The sequence below is a fragment of the Malus domestica genome, chromosome 16 (genome assembly GCF_042453785.1).
Source record: "Malus domestica chromosome 16, GDT2T_hap1".
Taxonomy (NCBI): Eukaryota; Viridiplantae; Streptophyta; class Magnoliopsida; order Rosales; family Rosaceae; genus Malus; species Malus domestica.
Window position 1 is genome coordinate 19,060,427 of NC_091676.1, and position 25,015 is coordinate 19,085,441.

Below are 25,015 nucleotides of genomic sequence, written 5' to 3' on the forward strand. Positions count from 1 at the left end.
TGATCTAGCTAAAGTGACGAGATCATATACCAGCTGTAAACATGCCTGCAAGGATAGACATACTTAACTGACATTAAGTTAACATCCTCGAAGGGTGTGCCACCTCTGTTGGTCAATTCGGTATGCTGGCAGATAGTCAATCAATCTGTTTTGCCTTAAAGCACCAAAAATCACTTGGTTCGTAGGATTCACTTCCCTAGAAAAGGAAGATCACAGCGCAACAACGAATCCATACTTGATCGTTGTCTCAAATCATTTCCATCTCATGAGATTAATCCAAATTACTCCTAAGACTTGCAGTTCTTGGTCCAGTTACTGGTTTGAATATGATAATTTAATTGAAATGAGATTACCATTGATGTTGTTTTTACTTATATGGTAGCTATCAACATAAATGAAAAGCGATGACATCAAACCTTGTTTCGTTGATTAAGTGACAACGTATAACTGATTGGACAACCAAAATTACAATCCAAGTGTGTTTTGGACCTATCGATCTTACATTGCCCAAGGTAACCCAGTTGTGTTACAAGTAGGAAATGAAGCGTATTGAGATGACAGAAATAGTGCAATATGATGCGAGGGTGTTTTGAGGTATACCTATGATCGTCCATACGTTATATGCAAATGAGACCCTTGAAGACGTTATGGAATCCGAAATTGCATATCTAAGTTCAACTTTGCGCTTCGTTGTACTTAGCTCATTGTATTAGACAGGACATCTCATTCACTGTTGATCTATTGGTAAAGATACAACATCGTACCTACATGCAACCACTAAATTGGTATTACAAACATACCCTGAAGGTAATACGAATTTGGGCAAATCCCAATGCATCTCGAGCGGCTTGAAATGATGCTTGCTTTGTTGTTATGCTGACGCTGGTTACTTATCAAACTTGTACAAGGCAAAATCCCCGAATGGTTATGTCTTTACCATTAAGGGATATCGCAATATCTTGGAGGTCCACGATATGATCGTACTTGCAAAATCTTGTAATCGTTTCAGGACTCACCCCACTTCACTACACCATAAGTGAGACATGGTTAGAAGTTCTTGTTGAGAATATTCGAAGTACTTGATGTTTTCATCCATCGTTGAGTCCCAACAATGATTCATGAAGACTATGTGGCTTGTATCAACCCGATCAAGACATGATACATCAACGAAGTTAATGCCAAGACATATTGAGTCTACATCACATCAACAAAGCATCAGGAGATTGAAGTCATGCAAGCCGATCCCATACATGGCTTGCATGACTCAATGCAACTTCTCAAACTTAATGCAACTTCTCACTTTTCTCCTTAGTCTATGGGTTTTTCTCCCACCTTGGGTTTTACCATAGCGAGGTTTTGTGAATTTTACCTTTTTATGCATTTTTTCGTTAATTTGAGACTCATATTCACTCATTGTGCCAATGACTTCATCAATTGTACTTCATCACGGAAGACTTGATGCACCATTTGTTTGAGTATTTACGTAATCAAGGGGGAGTGTTGCAGTCCTATTAGATTAGAAATGTGTTTGTGTAAATCCTAGTATATGTAGGGATTTCTTGGAGTTGTAATCCTAAAAGGGCAAGGAATTAACCTTCCCAACTACTATAAATAAAGGCATAATGGGGTGAAACACACCTCACAATTACACATCTCTCTCTTCTCTCTACTATTGCCGCACCTCTCTCTCTATGGCCTCCATAACTGTTCAGTAAATTATGCCTACACAAGAAAATGTTTATCTCTTAATTTATTATTTCTAGTAAGTTTTAATCTATTTAATTGTGATATATATGTATGTTGAAATTGTGGGTTATATGAAATTTTGAAATTTTGAGTTTGTGTGTTATTGAAACATAAGCAGCTTAGGTGAATTTAACTTGTGCAACATTAGCCTAGGGAAATCATGGTTTAAAATTTCATAACTGTTTATATGAATTTTATTGTATCGATTAACTTCGTACAATAAATTCGAAAAAATCTTAGATCATTTAAGAGTCTCTTAGATGTGCGTGTAGACACAATATATGTCTTCGCGATCTAGCTAATTCTTGAATTGTCTAGTTCAGACAATTCGGGAGTGCACTAATGCATAGCGGGGGGCAGGTGAGCAGTGGTGTGGTGTGGGCTTGGTACTGTTGTAGGTCATTGACTAGGTGGGTCTAGTGCGGTGTCGGGTAGTAAGATGAGGGGTAATGGTTTGTGGGTCGTCGAATCTCAAGTCGAGTGCGATGCAGGACGACAAAATGGTGCGACGGCAGTGTGATGATGAATTATGGATGTTGGGCATGGTAGTTCAAGTCAGAGTAGCGCTGCAAATGCATGTGTTGTCTGATAGTGGTGTGGTAAGTTAGTGGTGGAATGGTGGCGCAATGTGGGTTTAAATATGGACGGCAGGTTTGATGCAAGAAAATCAAATCGTGTAGATTGCAACGCAAACTTAACAAGATCGGATCGGGTCAGGCGGGTTTGTTATGCTGTGTGATTCTCAACACAGCATTAGCAGAATTTCAATATTTTTTTGGCTTAATTGGATTAATAGTCGTTGTGGTGATAAGATAGTTAAAAGATAGCCCCTGTAGTAAAAACAAAATTAGGATTTAAGCCCATGTGGTGAAGTTTGCTAGGGTTTAAGCCAAAATTGAAAATTTCGTCAACTTTCCATTCATTATTAGCACATGGGGCTTACTTGTGAGATTAAAAAGATAAAGCTAGCCTCACATGTATGCCCTATGTTCTAACAATTAACGAAGAGTTCCGTTTTAGCCTAATATACTAATAATTAATGGAGAGTTTACTGAATTTACAATTTTGGGCATAAATCCTAACAGACTTCAACACAAGGGCTTAAATCCTAGTTTTTTTTAACCACTTGGACTATCTTTCAACTACCATATCACCACAGGGACTAATAATCCGATTAGGCCTATTTTTTTAATGGAAAAGGATCCTCACTTAGGGATCCTAGGGATTTCGTGATCATGATCGTTCATCATACATGCTACGGTCAGAAATCATTTCAAAATTTAAATTTTAAAATTAAATATAAATAGTACCTAACAAAAATTGACCGCACGATGTACGATGAAGGATCACAATCACGGGATCCCTAGGATCCCCAAGAAAATGATCCAGCAAGGATCTTTTTCCTTTTTTAACAACAAAACCCTAACTAAAGACAAAAAACTGATGCTGGACAAACAAACAAACAAACAAACTTATAAAAAGTGTATCAAATCCTGAATGATCAAACTTGCTCTGATACCAAATTGAAAATCAAAGTATCAAACGGACGAACAAAGAAGCTACAAATATTATTACAGAAAACAAATAAACGATATGCCAAGGCGGCTACAAACTAAAAGACTACATCTTGACTGATCTTATTTTCTACAGAGTTACAAAGCATTATATTTGTAGAGAACAAACCTAACCCCTAACACTAACACACTAGGCCCAAAACTAAACTTACAATAAAACCCAAATAATAACCTAAATACTAATTTTTTGAGCAAATAACCTAAATACAATTGTTTTTCAACAAAATATCCTAGATTTTCTTTTAAGGCAATACATGATCTTCAACCTCTCTCACTCTCACACTCACAAGTTAATGTACATGATTAGTACATGCATGTGATATTTAGCGGAGCCTATATCTTATTGAAAACAATGCAGAAGAAAAATGAGAAGATTAAGATGTTGATGTGCGCCGACTACCTATTCCTCCTCTTCACTTTCACTAAAACAACCACCTTTGCAGCCTCTTCATAATCCTATTTGTCTCCCTTTCGTTCAAGCTACGACGGGTGGGGACCCTTCTAAATGTACTAAAATTTCCATCATATCTCCCTTTCCTTTGTGGTTTTGGTTTTTATTTAATTACGGCATACAATAATTTGCTAGTTAGGGTTAAGCTAATCCCTGGCAACTCCTAATGATCCTAATATAGTATTACTTGTTATAATTGCTCTCTTTTCTCTGGGATATCTTAGTGATGATATTAATCTTTGTCATGTGATCCCTAAAGGACAAAGTGGGTTGATTAATTACCACAATATGAAAAGACTGTTACGAAGTTTAAAACCAAGTTCAAATGATGGAGTGAAGTGATCAAGTCTCATAAAATAAAAAAATTAAAGACAGAAACCAAGTGATGATCAACCTAATTAAGCGATTAAATGTAATACGAAATCCATCCATAGACGCAAAAAGCTCTTAATGTAATAACAAACAAAACGATGAAGTCAACAAATTTGTTAAGGGTTAGCTTCTGCTCTTTTTCTTTCTCTTTGATCTTGTACATATAATTGCAGGGTTGAGTGCATGGTTGCCTTACATTAGTTTAGAGTTTCTTTTTTATAACACGCATTAATTTAGAGTTTAATTGTATGTTTATTGAACTACGTTAGTTTTAGTTTCTGCTTGTGATACTATATAGTGCAAGGGTTTTGAATATCAGTAAAAATATTCACCTGTGTACTTAAGATCCCGTGTTCGACTTCGGACTACCCTTTCTCTTGATGACGCATGCATACCTAGAGAAAAAATGACGGTTTTGACGGACTTATTTGATGGGCCAAGCCTTTTTTCGGCCCAACCTTTCGGGTCCGTTTGTCAAAGGCAGGCAAATCAAAGAGTCTAAATTTTTGGAGAGCTACAATTGAGGCAATGATATCAACATGACGTGATGTGCTGTATGAACGTGATATACCAACAATAACGGGTCCATCAATGTCAAAAATGATCAAAATAGTATTTATTCAAAACCCTATCATCATTACTTATCAAATCATCACGTACAAGGTAACTTTTAATTATTCTTTTTAAATTAGGATTAATTACCAAATTAATTGCAAGATATTATTTGACATAATATCTTGCAATTATATTCACAATACCACCATAAGTGGCCAGTCCCCATTTCTCCAAATAGGGCCGGCCACACCCCTATATATAGCCTCATCTTCACACCAAAATGCAAGTCCAATCTTTCTCTACAATTCCTTAAATACTTTATCTCTCAAATTCTAACTTTGGCATCGGAGATTCTTCGGCCAAAACCCATCCCCATTCATCGTGGGCGCGTGAGGCTCTTGGCCTTGATCTTAGGTGTTAATTGTTTTGCAGGTGCATTTTCGTCAAACAAGAAGAAGGCGGAAATTTGCATCCACAAATTGGTGCTTTCATTAAGAGTCTTGATTTGCATGCTCAAAGAAGACTCTCGCATTCAAAGTTTCTCATTTCTTGTTCATTTGTAGATTTTTTATATGTTCTTATTCCTAAAATTTTTTATAAAAAATTCTTTGAATAAGCGTAAAAGAAAAGTACAATGACTAGAAATTCGAAAACCACAATGAACGGAACTTCCAATGTTTAAGGATTTGGACCACGACGATCCATGAAGCTCAACGCCATGACGAGTGGAGCGGCACCACGCCCAATGATAGCAACCATGGAACTTCGAACGTTTAAGGATTTGGACCACTACGATCCATGAGGCTCAACGCAATGACGAGTGGAGCGGCACCACGCCCACTGGTAGCAACCACGGCAGCGACCCTCGACGAGCCCACTGGTCATGATGAGCAGGCCACCTCGCAACAGCAGGCCCAGGCTTGTGCCACAAGGCAGCCCACATTCAAGCCCACAATACTACAATGGCAGTTGTCACCCAAGCAGCTACAGCAATTGGAGCAGCCTAGCATTCACGAGCCCAAGGCCAACTCTAGCCCAGTGCGCTCCAAAGCTAAGCCCAAGACTCGCAGGCCTAAGCCGCACTGAGGAGAACCTACCACCCTTGCACTTCAACGGCCAAACTTGTACCAGTGGTTCAACCCAAGGTCTGGCCTACCCCTGTGGCCTTCCAAGTAATCAAAACCAGTCCAAGATTGGTTTAACTGTCCCGGCTCCGGATTTCTAAACATACGACTAAACCGGGGATATTTTCACCTTGTTTCTTGGTAAATTTGATATATCCCAACTCAAATCTCACGCCCGAAGTCCATTACACTTTCATTACTCAAGGAGACACATACCATCCAAGCTCTTCCAACCCAAATGGCGAACAACACTTGTCTCGACAAGTCATAGAGTTGACAAGGGCCCTTGCATATCAGATGACCTTGGTGAATCAACTTTTGTAGCGCACCGAGATGCAACGTGCCCCAGACAAGGTGTCTCAAAGTAAAACAAAGGTAGACGACAAACCTCTCCAACAGCATCCCGGTAAACAACCCCTCGACTAGCTACGAACCGAGTATTCGGGTAGTGTACACTTCCAACTAGGCCCCTGAGATAATGTATACTCCCGTCTTAGCGCACGTTGGAGCATGCACTCACAGTTAGGCTCATGGACAAGTATACACTCATTATTAGGGCCATACTCTGATAATCAACATGAGCAACCTTCCAAGCGAAGTGTTCATTCACGGCTAGGATCGCAATGAGCATCCTCTACCTCAAATCGAAGTAGGCAGCACGACGGACGGAGAGAAGAAGTTACTCAATCTGGCTGAAGTTCAACTGGCAGCCTGCGAGAAATTCGCTTGCTTGTTAGGAACGTACCACATGCACCATAGTCACAGCATAGACGTGCTGAGCATATAGAAGAGCTGCCTAGACTAGCAGGTCACGACTAGGAGCAGTCGAGAGCTCCGCCACCCCCAACAAAGGCAAATTCAGGAAGAAGTAGAGAGGCTCCTAACCGAGTGATTGCGCGACTTCCAACGCAACGAGGTCACTAACGAGGCATTACGTCGGGATATGACCAACATAAGTCGATCATCCTTCACGGATGAGATCGAGCAGGCAGAGCCTTCACGCAAGTTCAACATGTCACATTTCACATCCTTCAAAGGAGATGGAAACCTGGGGAGACACTTGAAGTACTACTGAAGCATAATGATCTTTTATCGGAACAACGATGCTCTTATGTGCAAGATATTCGCCATCATTTTACAAGGCAAGGCGCAAGATTGGGTCCATACCCTGCCGCCACAATCCATCCAGAGTTTCAATTATCTTTTTTTGGTTTTCACCAAAGAATATTCATCTTATCACTCGATCAAAAAGAAGTCCGATCATTTGTTTAACCTCAAGAAAAACCCAAATAAATCGCTTCATGACTATGTGAAGAGGTTTAAAGCAGATAAGGCAAAGATAGTCTAATGCAACGACTCGATAGCTAATGTAGCCTTCTAAAAAGGACTCTCAGCAGACCAACCGCTGTTCGGAGGATTAATCATAATAGAAGATCTAACTCTGGCAGACTCTTTCGCTCTACCAGAGAAGCAAACACTTTGGGATGAGGTTGAATGATGCACATTCAAGGAAAATTCGATTGATCTTGAGTATGAAGTCCCCCACTACTTTGAAGGAGATTCAAGGTCTGACCAGATGAGTAGCCTTATCTAAAGCAGCCATAAGCTTTACCTTCATATGAGAAGAGCTGAGGGCCCGACTACCTGTATTCCACAGTTCAAAAGCTTTCATCGATACGGAAACACTACCAGAAATTCAAATGCTAACTTTTGCGACAATTGTTGCAACTCGAAAGCTCAAGTTATACCGTCAAACACATGCAGTCATCCTCATAACGCACTATTCCGCCCAATCCAAACATGCAACGATGAAGATGCAGACACTAGCGGATGCAAAGTTTTTTGACGAACGTAACAACTCAGCTTATAAGCGCGCCAAAGGTAGATGAACACTAGAATGACACGCTTGAAAGCAAGTTTTATCCTCGTCGCCCTAAAAGATTCTACATAGGAGCAACATGTACCGGCTATTGAGCACCACCTCCTGCTGCACGTCACACGACTCCAACTGACCTTTGCTCCATAATTTAGCTCTAGAGTGGCCTAATACCAGCAGATAAGCATCTTCTGGTGTGTGTAACATAGCCCCAACTCCCCGGCTCTCTACCACGCCTTCACGCCTAACATAGGCGAAGCAACAGAGCAACCCAATAACATCTTGGATGCAACCAAACACACCCTAGCCATGCTTGCTTCACCCAATGGAGACTTCTGGCATTTGCACGTCGACGACGCATCCAGCTACAAGGGCTCGAGAGCAGGTGTGGTCCTTATCACCCCAGACAGTTCGATGCTTGAGCAGGCAATCACTCTAGGCTTCAAAGCATCCAACAACAATGCCTTACTATTAGGCCTTCAAATGACAAAAGAATTGGCGATGAAAAAGCATGTAATTCAGTTTGATTCCCAACTAATCACCAACCAAACTAGTGGGGAGTACATGGCAAAACATCTGAAGATGACGCAATACCTAAAAAAGGTACGAAAGTAACTTAAGGCGTTTTAAACTTATACTCTCACTCAAGTTCCATTGGCAGACAACACCCACGCGGACGAGCTAGCTGGCCTAGGCTCTTCCCTTAACCATCAACTCAAACTCTCTATTCCGATTGAGTATCTAGACAAGCCAAGCATAGAGGCGTGATAGCATCCGAGGTGTCACAGGTTAGTACAACTCCAAACTGGCAAGATTCCATTATAGACTAATTGGTCAATGGCACACTTCCCATGAAAAGATTGGAGTCTAGAAAGCTCCAAATAAAGGCAGCACGCTACTACATGTGGAATAGCATTCTCGTCTGAAAATCCAACACTGGACTATATCTCCACTGCCTAGTGTTTCCCGACGACCTAAAGGTTCTAAGCTCAATTCACAAAGGCATTTGTGGAAATCACTCTAGAGGCTGATCCTTAGCATATAATGCTCTAAACATAAGCTAATACTAGCCTACTATACATCAAGACGCTAAGGAATTATTATAAAAGTGCAACCACTGCCAACACTACAAACTGGTACCAGCACTTCCTGTCAGCGAACTACACCAGCAGATGAGTCATTGGCTGTTAATGCAGTAGGCAATCAACTTGGTAGGGCCAATACCACACGTTACTGGCAGCAGAAGCATGATGATTGTGGCAACTAACTATTTCACCAAGTAGGTGGAAGCAGAGCCCATGACAGCCACAACTGAGACGGACATAGAGCGCTTCATATGGAGGAACATCATTTTTCAATTTAGCATCCCTTAGTCTATCATCACAAATAACCCACAATTCGTAGGCAAAGATTGGTGAAGTTCTTCCAGAAATATGGCATCAAGCAGACATGTCCACGCCGAGGTATCCCCAAGGTAATGGGCAGGCCGAAGTATTCAACAAGACGATTCTCGACTACTTCAAGAAATCCTTTTCCGACAAGAAGGGAAAATGGCAAGACGAACTTCCCGGATGTCTATGGGTGTGTCACACAACCAAATGACGAGCAACCGGTAAGACTCTTTTCTCTTTAGCATTTGGTTCAGAAGCAATCATTCCTCCCAATGTCATCATGCCAAGTATCAGCACTCTACTGCTAAGCATCGAACAGAACAAAAAGGAAATGGCCACAAACTTAGATTTGGCAGAGGAGAAATGCAAGAATGTCATCACCGCATCGCAGCCTACCAGCAGCAGCTCCTCTCCAGCTATAACAAAAGGGCCTAGATATCTAGTCCTAAAAAAATCCTTCATCACTACCCGCAAAGAATGCTCCAAAAAGATGGATCCCATCTAGTAAGGTCTGTACAAGATCAACAGAGTAGGTAGCAAAGGAAGTTACACACTCGCTACCCGGAAAGACAAAGAGGTCGAAAAGCAGTGGAACACCTACAATCTAAGGAAGTACCATGCGTGACCTCTCGCTACATCAAAGCCTGAAGACTCAAGAAGCACAAAGGGCACCACCTCGCAAGCCAAAGACTATCCAGTTGTTATGCAGTTTCTATCTTAGAACTAAGTTTTTGTTCGTTTCACTCGGTTTTCAATGAGGAATTTAGAAGTAATCTACAACTTGGCTTAGCTGGATGCTTATAACATATAATCATTCCTGCATTTTAAAGGAAGATTGCGCTCTTCTTAGAGACTTATTGCAGGAATTGCACCCTCTTAGGGACCAACCATGCTCTCTAGTGTGAGAGGGTAAACCAATTCCCCGACACCCATATGGGTTTGCTCTCTAATGCGGGAGGATAAACTTTACACTCCGAATATCCAGACGTGGACAAGTCGGGCTGCCCTAGTGTAACTAGGTGCACGATGGCTTGCACCAGGATTCCTAGAAGTAGCCACAATGGTCTTTTTCAAGGCTTAGCTAACTGGAGGACTTTGGGTCTCTTGGCCTAATCTGTGGGGAACTAAGCCTCAGAGACGGATGAGGCATATTACGTAGTACGTTCTATGGACGGCTGCCCTAGAACCCTAAAGCTGCTATCGAGTGCACTAAGGTAGCCTACAGTTTCCAAAGACTGCCTACGGCTTGCCCTTCGAGCAGTAAGTCACGCTAAACTTATATAATCGCACATTTTTGTGACAGGTTAAATAAGTTAACGTGTATATACGAAGCTTTATCCACTACCGACATGCTATGCAGTTGGTAAGCTTCACCTCTGCCAAGCACAGAATGATCATTTAGATCTACACTAATTCCTAAGTGTTGTGATACTTGATGCACAACTCACATAATTGGTTACATGAAAAGCAAGGAGTTCTCTTGGACATTTGCTTACGAAATTCCATACAACCACATACTTTTGATACGAAAGGTTAGTGAATTTCATAATCCAAAAATCTTTAGTATGTTGTGATGCAGGCTACACAGCTCAAAGGATTGAAGAAAGCCAAGGTTAACAGCCAAATGGTCATGCAAACTCGTCTACTTCTGTAAGTAAGGCGTCTCGCTGCTGACCCTATAGCTATCAACTTTGCAAAAGTTCTACACTAACATCTATAATTGCATAAGCTAAGCAGGTTTGTCTGCTTATAAAAAAGCAACACGTCTGCCGCTAGCCTAAAAGTCAAAGGTTGAGCGTAAAGAAAAGAAGCGAAGATGAAGAAAAGCAAATGAAGCAAGTTCATTAAATTTTCTAGCAAAATTGATAAACAAATAGTAAGGGCCGAAGGAGTTCAAGCAAAGCAAAAAGCAACAACAAAAACAAAAAAAATCCTAAAGGCTACATAGAAGACTACTCTTCAGCAGCTTAAACATCCCACGACTACTTAGTCGTCACACCTTCAGTAGCCACGACACTCTTAGCTAAGGCAGCATCCAACGCTTCATCCTCGGCTGCCCCAACCTGGGCACCAACTTCTCTAAGTACTTCACTAATGGAAACCTTAAAAGTAAAGGTAAGCAAGTCTTCCGGAGAAATAGATAAGGTCTCGAAGTCTTTCCCAGCGAACTCAAAGTCAGACGGCCTACCAAAGAGATGATCTTCATAACCCAGCTTGTAGAAATCGGCCTGACTCTGAACAAGTGAAGCCTCAAGCCTAGCTTTCTCACCCTTTAGCTGTTTGTTCTTCTTGAGCAGACTAACACGGACGCGCTGCAGCTTATCCATTTCCTTCTTCATACTTTCATTGATCTTTAGTGCACCTTGGAGTTCCAACACTTGGGGTTCAAAAATATCAATGATCTTCTTGAAATTGATCACTTGATTATAAGCAGCAATTAACTCTTCATCCTTTTTGTAAGCAACAAAATTAAGCTCAGAAACGGCACACTCAAGATCTTGAATCTGACGTATGTAACAGCCAATCTCTTTCTCTGCACTTTCATACTTAACTTGATCACGTCAAGCCTTATCTTTAAGTCAACGATCTCCTGGCAAGCGGTCTTAAGCTGTAGAGAAGTGGGGGTAGAGATATTGAACCCCTTCAAAGCGACGATCTCAAACTCCAACTTTATGATCTTCTCAACAAAAGAATAAGCTTCAGCTGTCATAGTTTTTGCCATCTCCTTAGCGGCCTTGGTATCTTCTTGGTCAAGGAGCATAGACTCGGCTGCCAGAATCGCCGTTTTCTGCATCATAGCAAGCAGAATATTCATTCTATATTAGGTTGTATGCTTCACAAAGGAACTTAGGTAAACAACCCATTTGACGCCATCAACAAGTTTGGCACACACGTCCATATCTTCAAGCAGATCAGGCTTAAAAAACGCACAGATCTCAGCAGCCTCCCCAGAAAAAAACTTAGTGGATTTCTCGTAATTGTCCACACGAGCAGTCTCCTTTTTCTCATTAGGTAAATTAGTCTCAGCAATAAGGGGAATAGGCTTTGGCGCTACTTTAGCAGAGGAGTCAACCTCGTCGCTCTTCATAGTGGCAAGCCTCTCTGAAGGTAAACTGGACTTAGCTCCCAACGGATGTCTAAGTACAGGCTTCGACACTAAGGCCATAATAGAACCTCTACGTTGAGCAATCTTATTGGTAATTGTACTAGTCATTTTCGGCAAGGCAAACGTCATAGGCTCAGATTTAGCGACCTAATTTTTCTTCCAATCGGAAGAAGTCAAGTCAATCACAGGCCTCTTGGTAGCAGGCAAACCCTCATGACCAGCGGATGAAGTCTTCAGTTTTTTCTCAACCGGCATCTCTTGAGTAGGCGGGGAATACCTCTTCACTCCACCTTCATTCATAATATGCTCCACGACAGCAATCGGACAAGCTAATGCATATGCCTTGATCCTCTTCATCTCCTCTCTCAGAAGCAACCTATCTTTCTCCTGGCAAAGAGGACTAAGCAACCAACACTATTCATAGTACTCAGCATGGAAGCTCAACCCATGCTAGTTTTTCCTTCAATTTTTCTCTCAGACCAACAGGCAAGAGGCCTGCATGCCCAGCATTCCAGCAGTCCATAAGACCTACAACCTCCTTATTTCTCTCAATGTCCAGCCTAGCCCACGTCAAGTGTGGGGGCAATTATATGTTATCCAAAGCAAGAGAAAATCTCTACAACTGCTACCCTTTCCTACGAACAACCTAACAGGTGTAGGGGCATTTGTGAAGCCAAAAATAATCAAGAAACTTATGGAGGCGACACGTGGACTTTTGGGTAAAAAAGACAAAATTACCTTTGAGGCACACTGGGATTCCCACACACATGCAACAAACAATAACGGCTTAATCAAGGTCAAAGGTGATCAAAATGGTATTTATTCAAAACCCTGTCATCACTCCTCATCAAATCCTCACCCACAAGGTAACTCCCAATTATTTTTTTCAAATTGGGATTAATTACTAAATTAACTGGAAGATAATATTTGACATAATATATTGCAATTATATTCAAAATACTACCATAAGTGGCCAGTCCCTATTTCTTCAAATAGGGCACACCACACCCCTATATATAGCCCCATCTTCACACCAAAATGCAAGCCAAATATTTCTCTAAAATTCCCTAAATACTTTCTCTCTCAAATTCTAACTTTATCATCGGATATTCTTCGGCCAAAGCTCATTCTCCAATTCATCATATGGGTGCGTAAGGCTCTTGGCCTTGATCTTAGGTGTTAATTGTTTTGCAGGTGCATTTTCATCAAAGGAGAAGAAGGCGGAAATTTGCATCCACAAGCATATAACAGAATTTTTTACAGAATTGTGATGGAATGACCACATTGATTTGCGACACCTATTTTCAAAGACTACATTGATGAATTTTCAATTTCAATGACCATTTGATAAAGACTCAATATCAATACAGCAATTTTACACCTATTTTTCCAACATAAACCATTCGACAATTGTACCATAATAATTATTAAAATTTGGAGTGGTGAAACGTCTTGGGATTAGTTCTTGGGGAGGAATAGTGTGATAATCGTTAAATAAAATTGCAATTAAGTCTATGGTTTGAACTTAATTATCATTTAGTACTACAGTTTAATGGTATTCATTTTTACATGTAAGTGAGAGGTTTTAGGTTCGATTATTGTCAAATACAGATTTGAACCACATTATTGCTAGCCTATTGTGAGACTAAGTCAAGCCCCCTCCTTATTAGTATATAGATAATATCATTTGTTTAAAAAAAATTCAAAACTTAATTAGCAAATAATTTATTTTGTCTTTTAGTTTTTGTTGTGTAATAAATCATCAACTATTGAAAACCAAGCTCATAAATTCAAAATGGTACCTTATTGGCAATCATCGCGGACATTAAATAATAATTGAGAAATGCTAAGGGGATTCTCTCAAAAGTAAGACTCTCTGCCACCTTCTGTTTTTTGCACAATTTTTATATATAATATTGGCACAAGAATTAACGTTAAGCTATAATTTGACAATGAGTCCTTTAGTACTAACTTTTTTGTTTTTTGGGAGTTATGGGTGGGGGAGGAGTTTGTAACTAAGTGAGTGTCCTGGCTGATGAGTTCTATGTTTGGCTAAGAGTTTGGGGTGTCTTGGTTCTCTGCAATTGTTTGAACTACCCTAAAATTTCATTCCATGTAAGGCAAAGGCCATCATACCATTTGAAACCCTGACATTGTCGGGAACATGCAATCGATTAGGTTTTGGGAAAAGCACCCGATGACCTACCCCACACACACACACAAATATCACATATCATGCATTGACATGGCAAGTCATTCTGTAATATATAAAAATACAAATCCAAGACATGAATACCGATAATTTGATAGAGATCCTACCATGTATATATAATTCTCATCGAACTTTTCCATCGATCAAATTTTTCTTACTTGTTTTTGTTTTTGTACTATTAGCTATCAGCCTATCACGTTTTAGTTAAAAAAAAAAAAAAAAATCAGTCTATTGTGATCGTCCCTCGCATTCAAACAATATTGATATTAATTTTTCTGTTTGGTACAAGTGCATTGACGTGTTGTTTTGTTTATACTCTTTCAGCCAAGGTTTTACTTCAATTAATATGTTCATTATAAATAGATAGATGCATTCGGGTATTTTCCTATTCTTTGTACTATGTTTTGTTGCAGCTTCTCAGTTAACTTGTAGAGATTAATGTAAAAAAGTTTCTGGGGATATGATTGCATTATTATCATCTTCTAACTCTATAAGCATAGTGTTAATATGGACTAGCTAGAATAGACTACAAAATAACTATGTGAATTAATAACTAACTTTGTTATTATACCTGTGGATGCAAATTTTCTCCTCCTCGGTCTTGGACGATTTTGCACCTACAAAACAATTAGCACCTTAGGTTAAAGCCAAAAGCCTCACGCGCCCACGATGAATGGGGGGGGGCTTTGGCCGAAGAACCTCCGATGCCAAAATTAGAATTTTAGAGAGAAAGAGTGTTTAGAGTATTTAGGATTTTTTGCAAGAGGATTGGAATGAGTATTTGATGAAAATAAGAGCCTATTTATAGGGCTAGGTTAGTCCACTTTAGAAAGGAAGTGGCCAGCCAATTGATGGGTTTTTGGTTGAATTTTTGGTTTAATTAAACATGAAAGAAATAAATGGGGGGGGGGGTTATAGAATTAATTGACTAACTGAATTTGGGTAATAAAGTGGGAAAAGATAAAAAAAGGTAAAGAGCAAAGGGGATGGCCGGCCTTTAACTAGCTTTGGGGTTAAAGTGGATGTATTTTGTGGTTAATTGGATGATTAATTGATATTTAATGGATTAATCCATTAATTAACCAATTAACATAATTTTGGAGTAAATATTTTGGAGGTTACCTTGCAAAAGGGGATTTGATGAGATGAATCTTGAATTGTTACCTTTTTTTGGAGCATTTTTTCTGCTGCTCGCATGTAGGAATCCCAATGTGTCTCAATGGTAGTTTCGTCATTTTCTACTAAAAATCCACGTGTCACCTTGTGATTATTTTTGGCTCCACAATACCAATTGGGTGGAGTGTTGAGACTCGTTTGATAACCATTTAAAAATTTTGTTTTATTTAAAAAATAAAAAAAAAGTTGAAAAACATGCAAGATACTTGTCTAAAATCTGTTTAAAAGTTTTTTGCTAACTGGTTTAAGTTTTAAGTTTTCATTTTATTTGGGACTTCAAAAATGAAATTCTTCTTGAGGTCAAATTGCAAAATTGAGGACATATATAGAATGTAAGAGCAGTCAAATAGCATATTTTAGCATTGAAAATTTTAAAGTGAGGATCATTTTTGTATGAATATTATGTTGGTAGTCCTAAGGTAGGTCCGAGGATCTCGAGCTGGGTTTCTGGCTAACAAACTAGTTGAGCAACAAGGTCTAAGCTGGAAGATCCAAGATACCGATTTTAGAGAGTGGAGTACGATGTATAGTTTCAAAACTTCCTCCCTCTCCTTAATGATAATATTTATAAATAAATAAAAAAAGAGAAGGGGTAGGAAAAATAGAGAAGTTGATTTTAGCTAAAATGTGATAACATATTTTAGTGAAAACTCAAGCTAGAATTGTATATTTTCAAATTAAACACTTTAACCAGCATTTCACATAAGCTCAACATGATGAGTCAGATTAGAAAAAACCCAAGAATTATTTAACAATGCCATTTTACATCATGCGTGGGTAGCAATAAATTAGTGTGCTTAATTCGTAGCTGATAGGTGAAGTTTTAGTTCCAAGTCTTCTTCATATATAAATTAGTGGTAGACCAATTAAACCTGTAATTGTGATGCTTTGTATAGCTGATAGATGATGTTTTAGTTCACCTCTCTCTCTCTCTAGTAATCGTGTGGAATGTTGCAAGTGGTTAGATTGATTGTAAGTGACCTAGGTTGGGTATATGACAACCACGTCTTACATCCCTCAAGAGTACTTCTATAGGTACGTTTTCTTAAATAATTAAAACATCAGGAGTAGAATATATATAATCCCAAGATAAGCCCTCAGCTGAACCATTTTACTTTCCCATACATAGTTAAACCTGTTGGAAAATATTATTATTTAGATTTATTTTATTGTTTGGTATTTTGGGCTTACCCATTAGTATTAGGGTTTCGTTTCCTTACCTATTAGGGTTATATTAGTTTTCTATATATATGATACTTTGTAACTCTATAGAGTAAGTTAGTCACAATGTAGCTTCTTAGGGTTTTGTAGCTGTTTCGGCATTCTCCTTTATTTAATAATATTCCTATTATTTTGTTAGTTTTATTCGTTGCGCACTCTGATATTCAACTAAACCCAACTAAACCAACTGTTGTGTTGTCACTTGTTAAGTTACAGTTAACCTAACAAGTGTCACAAACCAACAACAATTATATATATTTATAAATCACCAAAAAAATTTAAATAAGGAAGAAAGAACATAGATTCTTAGATGACTCTATCTCTCTCACTCCCTCACTCATGACTCACTGCCCCTTCCTTCTAAAGGGAAAAGAAAGGGACATCAGTAGTCAAACCTCATATATAATTCAGTCATCAACTGCAATTAAACTCTCTGTCTGGTAGGCTAATTTTCCCCTCTGAATCAAGATATTAACGAAAACTATGCTTATTTGATAAATAATTCATCTAGAATATGATGTACTAATAATAAAATAGAAAATTACATGCCAAATACATAAAAATATAAGTTATATAAATTAAGTCACCCGGGGATAACATCATAAATTCATACATTAATTCCATCAAATCTGCCTGGACTGATAATAATCTCAAATTCAAATAGCGTCTCTTCTAATTGTTGTGCCTTTTTCATCTTGTTCTCCAAATCAAAGCTAGGAGTATCCCAATCGAAGTTCCAAATCTAAGTTCTCCTTATTTGAGTCACCAGGCAGACCAATCTCCAAGTCCAACCTAAGAATCGGATGATGAGGATGATCAGCTGCCTTGAAAGTCTTTATGCACCCATGTTCTTCTTCCCCAATGAAACCATCACGTTGACGATCTCCTACTTCACAAAATGATTTTTCACTCTTCTTAACTTTAGTGCCAAGATCCGAGCCTTCGAGGTTTCGAGGGTGATTAAAAATGGTGTCTCCCACAACCCATTTCATATTTTCGCTAGATGGCACCAAAAAAGTAGGTGAAGGAGGAGCTGATGGTGATATCAAAGAGGGTAATGTGCTACTAAATGGTGAAATCAAGGAGGATGGTGAGGTTGGTGATGATGTTGATGAAAAATTAGGGTTAGGGTATGGCACTTTGTTGAGGCTAAGGTTAAGAATAGTGCTAGTGTACTGACCGTCTCTTGGGGGTGAGCCTTTGAGCCTGGCTCGGTCTCTTCGGTGAACATTCATATGCCCACCAAGAGCTTGAGCAGATCTAAATTCTCTCTTGCAGAAGCTACAAGTGTACAACCTTGGGGGCCATGAAAACCCATCAATATTGTAATCTTCTTCTTCATAGGTAGTCTTGCTGCTCCTAATGGTTCTGGTGACAATACCAGCATGATCTTTCAAGCTGTTGCTCACCAAATTCTTTTTCTCCATGCGTATCCTTTGATTAATCGGTCAGACCTAACAAGCTAGCACAAATCATATCAAGTTAAAAAGCATGATGACCAAACAAAATCTCTCAGAAAGTTCGTTCATGGAAAAATAGAGAGAAACTGAAACATAAAAAGAAGAATAAATTAAAGGGAGGTGATTTACCTGAGAAAAAAAACTTATCATGAAGTACTGGGGTTTGAGTCTCTCATAGAGAGAGAGAGAGAGAGAGAGAGAACAGTGATTAAAGTTTTTGTGTGAATAAAAGGCCGTCAAATTTGTAAACGAAAGACTGAAAATCCGATTGGAGGGTACCCCTGAATGTGTCCCATATGTTAGGTCACTACTTACTATACGTCGAACCTCGGTCTGCTAGGGTTATACCTTTTCGCCAAATCTAGCTCTCAGTTTTTGTGGATGCCATTCATTTGCATCCAACTATCATATATATCGGCTTTGTACGTGAGCTTCAGTACATGTCTCATTGTAACTTGCCAGTAGCTGAGAAACTCTAATTATAATAATCGTGTATTAATATATCATTAATTAACGTATTCCCAAGCTTCGATATTTGTGAGCATTAGCTCTAAAGAAATTGCACAATATAATTAGATTGGTAAACTGATCTTTGATCATCAGCTGAACCTTCTAATTATTGGTGAAGTTTAAATTTAGGATAATTCTAGAGAAATCAAATTTTTTAAATCAAATAATGTGTCATCAATAAGAAACAAGTATGTTAATAAATACTTAATTAATAATCCAACCATCTACAACCACATCATTTGATTTGTGAATTTGGTTTAAAAAATTTTGTGTCCTTAACATTACCCTTAAATTTATTATGTTAGGTCATCCTTGCATATATATATCCAGGGAAACTAGGGTAGATGCACTATTTTCCACAAAAGCAAATGTCATATTTCCAGTTATATGTATAAAATTTGTTGAAATGGACGAGTGTACAAGTGTGATCTCATTAATTTCACAAGCATGAATTTTCAGCCAATATTCATCATTAGTCATTTATGAGACTCATTCACTACTTGTTTTATTAAGACGTTTCTTAATTAACTCCCATAATTTGCATGCATGCTTTGTGCGGTTAAGGTATTTCTTTAGGGGTGTGCTATCCACACACCCCTTTTTACTTCTCCCACACCCTTGTTAATTTCTGTCATTTGATCTTCTTCAATTCATCCGATCCGACGGCCGAAAATTAAAAAGGTGTGAGAGAAGTAAAAAGGGGTGTGTGGATATCACATCCCTTTCTTTAATGTTATTCATTAGATTAGACGATAGTTTATGGTACCCTCTAAACAAAATATCGGTGCACTTTAATCCAACGATGTGTTTGTAAGTGATTACGTTCATGAAAAATAATATCTTATCTTGATAGTGTAATATGACGTCTATAACATAAAAAACAAGGAAAAAGCAAACCTTACTACAGTAACAGTAATGTTATTCTGTGTTATTATTTACCTTACCATCATTAAGCACATAGGTACTGTACTTCTCCCATAATATGATTCATTCACTAACAATAACTTAAATTTATTGTAGTTCAGATGTTGAATATCAACATCTTGTTATAGCACCGTTATATCTAGAGGTATGGAGCTCAAAAGTGAATAATGATAATAGGTAGCACGGCCGGTCTAGAGATTTTTTAGGCTCAGGGCGACGCTAAAAAATGTGCCATCACTTTATATAAGAAAATTATTTGTTTTCACATGTAAGACATCGATAAAATTATACTTTGAAAATCACTTCAAACTTAATAATTAAGAAACACAGAAAAACTAATTTATTTTGTATATATTGTGAGAAGGAAACAAAAAAAACTCCTAGTTTACAAGTAGATAGATATGAGTTTATTTTCCATCTGAAATTTTGAAGTGTTTTTGTATAAATCGTGAGTTGTTTTGTCTTATTTACTAACCTTGTCAATATAGGATTAAAAAAATAATGATGTTTTTGAGTCTTTAATTGATATGTAGAAGTAATAAATGGGTACTAAATTAAACTTTTTGATAACATATCATATGATTTGCAAATTTGATCTAAAAATTTGTTCAACACATTACTCTTTGTTGAAGATTAGACTTGAATTGGAACAAATGTTTAAAAATAACAACCCACATAGCTACTAGCTACTAATTAAAAATAAATTAACAACCAAACAAAAATTCACAAAAATTGAAAAGAATAAACATGCACTTAGCATTTCGAACTTAGGGACTCTCGTTAATTTTAAACAACAAAAACCATTGATTCTAATTAAACTTCTTCATCATTTAGCCAAATTTTATATATTTATACTCTTATGAAAATAAATTTGTAAAAATTAAAAGGTAAATAATCACAAATAGTGTTTTGAACCCAAGACCTCCTCATTAATTTCAAACAACAAAACCACCTGTTCTAGTTAAACTTTCTTTGTCATTGAACCAAATTTATAAATCATACTCTTATGAAAACATATATAAATATACCACCCTAATAATTTTGGTGCCCCCAATTATTTTGGGCCCCGAACGGTCGCCCTGCTAGCACTGGGCTTGGGCCGGGCCTGATAGGTAGTTTCATGACATCCATTAACAATAACTTATGTCTGTATTGTAACAAGATGTTCATGGTGTAATAATTTGTCACCAGTGTCGTAAACAATATCATTCTATAAGATTACCATTATTATGCTTTGGATAGTAATTAAACTTGAACGATTATAATGTAATTTTATTAAAACAAAGAGTAGTACCCTTTTTCGAAGAGAATTGTAGAATTTCCCAATCATTTAACACATACATACCATACTTATTGTCACAGCCCGTCCCGGAATTATAAATTCCGAGGACGTGAAAGTACGAAAATAACCTTAAACGTGACGGCCAGCATGCCCTCCTTCGGGACGGGGTGTGTCACTTATCTTATGAAACGATTCACTAAAAATGTGCGTAAAAAGTGTGGTACCTTTAACATCACTCGTAAATTTAAGGGAAACTTTGGATGTGATCCTTAATTATGAATATTCTTTGATTGAAACCTTGTTGATTTTTAATTTTTTATCGAGGTCCCTGAAATTAATGTGCTAATTTATTTCTATGTACATTACTATATTTTTTAAATTAAAAATTAGAAATTTTAGTTGTTTATATAAATGAGATTTTAAATAAAAAGCCATAATTTGTGGGATCAAAAATATTAAAATATAAATATACTATTGTGTGTGTGTGTGTGTGTGTTGGGTACATTCTTCAAAATCACAAAAAAAAAAAAAAAGATATTAGGCTTAATAACATTAGTAAATTTCTTCGATTAAACTTGACATTGATACATTTTAAAATCAAAGAAAAAAGAATGTACCCATATAAGTTTAAAAATGGATTAGAAAAAAAATGAATAGATTTCATATAAAAAAATGGTACATTTTACATATAACAAATAGGTATATTTAAGAATGAGTACATTTTAAGATTAAAAAGTTTTACATGAATGGGTACATATAATTAGCATGGGTACATTTAGCAAAATAAAAAGTACAAATAAAAAAAATATATGTGTACAAATACTAATAAACTTTAAAAAAATATGGGCACAAAAAGAAATGAATATATGGGTACAAATTAAAATTGAAAAGAAAATTGGTAAAAATAAAAAAAAATTACAAATTAAAAATGGGTACAAACTAAAACTAAAAATATATGATAAAAATTTTAGTCATAAAAATAAATATACTAATTGTAACATTTTTAAAATTAAATGAATATATTTAGAAATAAAAAATATACATTATTATTAAAATAATTAATGATGTTATTAATACCCAAGGACCTTGATCAAAAATTGAAAAGAAATATGATTTTAATCAGTGAAGTAGCAAAAGGAAGGATGAAAACCTAATTTCGTCTAAATTTAATGGAACATTGTAGTTTCATTCCTTCGTGCTATTTATTTATGCATAATAGCTTGAGAAGAATTTTTAACTTTTTTTCGTAAAAAAAACCATATATGTAATAATATTCTACACCAAGGGACGGGAAATTTTGGCTAATGTTGACCTACATTGACTGATAAGGAGTGCCATGTCATCATTAATATAGGTGAGATTGTATTAAGATTGCGATGTCCTTACTAGTATTGGATAAAATTGGTTAGTTTAGCTCAGAGTGTAAGAGAGGCAGTTATGCTCGTATAAAAGAGTGGATTGAGCTCATTTTGTAACAAATTAACCATTCATGAATGGAATATACAGGATTCTCCTTCTTCTTATCTAAGTTTTCTTCATGTATATTTTTCTTCTTCCTTGAGATCTTCTACACATTCTGTATAATCTTAGTACTGTCAAGAAGATACACAATTAGTCAATCATAATAATCTTGTATTGAATTCACCTTCAGATGAGTCTAGTCTTAAACATCTCATTTACAACTACACAAGAATATCATTAGTTTGTCGTATTACTAGTGCCAGATAAAATTTCTTTCAATCGGAAAATAAATTAAGGTTTCTTTCCACTTCTATATATATACCTTCCATATTTTCTTGAACTCTTGTTTTATTTTCCAATTACGCGCGCATGTTACATTGCATATGGCTGATAAGTAGTAGGTCGAGTTGCTAAACTGCTTTATATGTCGTTACCGGATACTTTTAAGTATAATATATATATATATGTGTGTGTGTGTGTGTGTGTTTTCAAAGATAAGTGAATGCATTGGTTTACACACTCTCAATGTCTCAAAAGAAAAGAAATCTGAGTGTACGCAGATTGCGTCTTTGCATTTTGTGGTAAAAAAGGAGTGAAAGTTTTATCAGAAAACCCACACAGCCAAAAGATCCTACCAAAAATTCAGAGATTTAGTAAAATACCCATTGGCCAATTAGGTGAGTCCATTGAATGCTAAACACGGTTTGTGATTGTTCTAAGGTTCTAGAGCCTGAGTGGCAGGGTTTACCCGCAGTGTGCACACTGGTGCCGTCTGTTCCACTCATAGTTTTATTTTTTTCTTGAAACAGTACAAATATATTAATATTTGTACCGTGCAAGCAGCATAGCCGATGAAATCTTTGTCTGCTGCAATAACTAATGGGGATTTTGTTATTGATAATTACCATGTTTATGCATTAGGGACAATGAGAAACAGACGAAACGATGACTATAAATATAGAGGCCTATTGGAGCTTAATGATATATTTGTCAGTCATCAAATTACAGGGTTCTCCATTGATTGCTGTCTCATCAAAGTTGAAATCCTTGGACCGGCCTCTCTTGTCTCAATAAAGCCAAGAAAAACCAGGAAAAAGAAAACCTCCCATCACACGATCTGTGTGGAGAAATTTTTCATTGTGACCGGAACACAGAAGTATATCACGTGTTTTTATATAAGTGGTGGAAATTTTATTTTTTAAGTTATTAACTTTTTAACACAATATCCCACTATTTGTAGTGACACGTGGTGTACCACCCCGTGTACCGGTCACACTGAAAAATTTCTCGTGTGTGTGTGTCAAAACTGTGATATATCTAGGAAAATTTGTTAAATAAACAAGAAAATTGATGAACCATGGTTCCCAATTAACACAAGTAAATCATACATTTATTGCTTTAGTTAATTTGAACTTGGTTAAGAATAATTTTCAATTCGGTTGTGCATACTTTTCCGATAACCAACGGAAACCACATTTTACAAAGCTTTTGCGTAAGGTAAAATGGTCGTAAAAGATGAATCATTTTTAATGGAGGCGAGGACGTTTTATAGAAGGGAGGAAAGCCTTTCTATCCTACAATTTAAAGGTGGGATAAACCGGTAAAGAGTGCCTTGTTTTAATTTTTTTTTCAGAATGTACTAGTGTTATTATGTTTCGAGAGTTTTCCACATCGAAATATAGAAGTCTAGCATGATTATTATCTTATGTCAAAAAAGGAAAGTTTGGCAGAAGAGCTTAAAAGATTATGGGCATCTCCACCCGTTGCTAATTGGTTTGGTTTTTTTTTTTTTTTTTTTTTTGAACAATCGATATTATCTACACTGAGGAGGAGGGATGGTGGACTTAGACTCACAATGGGTTAGCAATAATGTAATTCAAATTCACATTTGATGAGAATCGAACCTAAAACCTCTCACTTACAAGTGAAGAGGAATACCTAGACCGTAGTACTAAATGTTTGCTAATTGGTTTGGCTTGGATTTTTAACATTTTAGCTAGCATGCTATTAGAGCAATTACACCAGTTGGGAAAGGGCAAAGGTAAGGGCAATGGCATTGGTTGCCTTTATTATTCACTTTGAAAAGTAATTGCCTTTGTACAACTCCACTTGTTGGGTAAGAACAAGGATGATCACTAATCAAAAAATAAATTTTTCTTTTTAATGCATTATTAAATGTATTACAACCCTAAAAGTTATTTAATAATTTTTGTAAACTCTTTTCAATGAACGTCAAATAAACTGTGAAATTGCAAAGCATTTTTTTGTGCTTTTAGAAATATGTTTTTGAATTTTTTTTCTTCTGAATTTTCTTTATTTTTTTCTCATTTTTAAAAACTTTTATTCAAATTTTTTAAATTTTTAAATTTTAACTTGATTTAAATTCGGCCATTGAATCTTATAAACGTTTCAAATCTAATGGTCCCTTTGAATGTTACGTGCATAGCCGTTGGGGGGACTAGGTTTCTTTTACAAGTTGGGGCCCACGACAACAAATGATGACCTACTCTCTCTACGCGCACCAGACACAAAAAAATAGCAAATGTGGCTAAGGTCATTTGGTTGGGCAATTCT

General features: G+C 37.0%; 1 protein-coding gene across 2 annotated transcripts; it reads right to left on the reverse strand.

The window, feature by feature from the left end:
* Positions 1 to 17,275: 17,275 nt before the first annotated feature.
* Positions 17,276 to 18,626, reverse strand: LOC103436145 (transcriptional regulator SUPERMAN-like). Of its 2 annotated transcripts, XM_008374571.4 has the most exons (2): positions 18,394 to 18,626; positions 17,276 to 18,266 (listed from the first exon to the last, which is right to left on the reverse strand). In XM_008374571.4, the coding sequence occupies exon 2, from the start codon at positions 18,229 to 18,231 to the stop codon at positions 17,518 to 17,520; it is 714 nt and encodes a 237-aa protein (XP_008372793.3). In that variant the 5' UTR covers positions 18,232 to 18,266; positions 18,394 to 18,626; the 3' UTR covers positions 17,276 to 17,517. The 2 variants fall into 2 exon arrangements, with proteins under 2 accessions (XP_008372793.3, NP_001315869.1); NM_001328940.1 differs by lacking the exon at positions 18,394 to 18,626 and having other exon boundaries at positions 17,518 to 18,231.
* Positions 18,627 to 25,015: the final 6,389 nt, after the last annotated feature.

Excerpts from the sequence above, each read along its gene's own strand:
- LOC103436145 (XM_008374571.4), bottom strand. The coding sequence starts at position 18,231 with ATGGAGAAAAAGAATTTGGTGAGCAACAGCTTGAAAGATCATGCTGGT.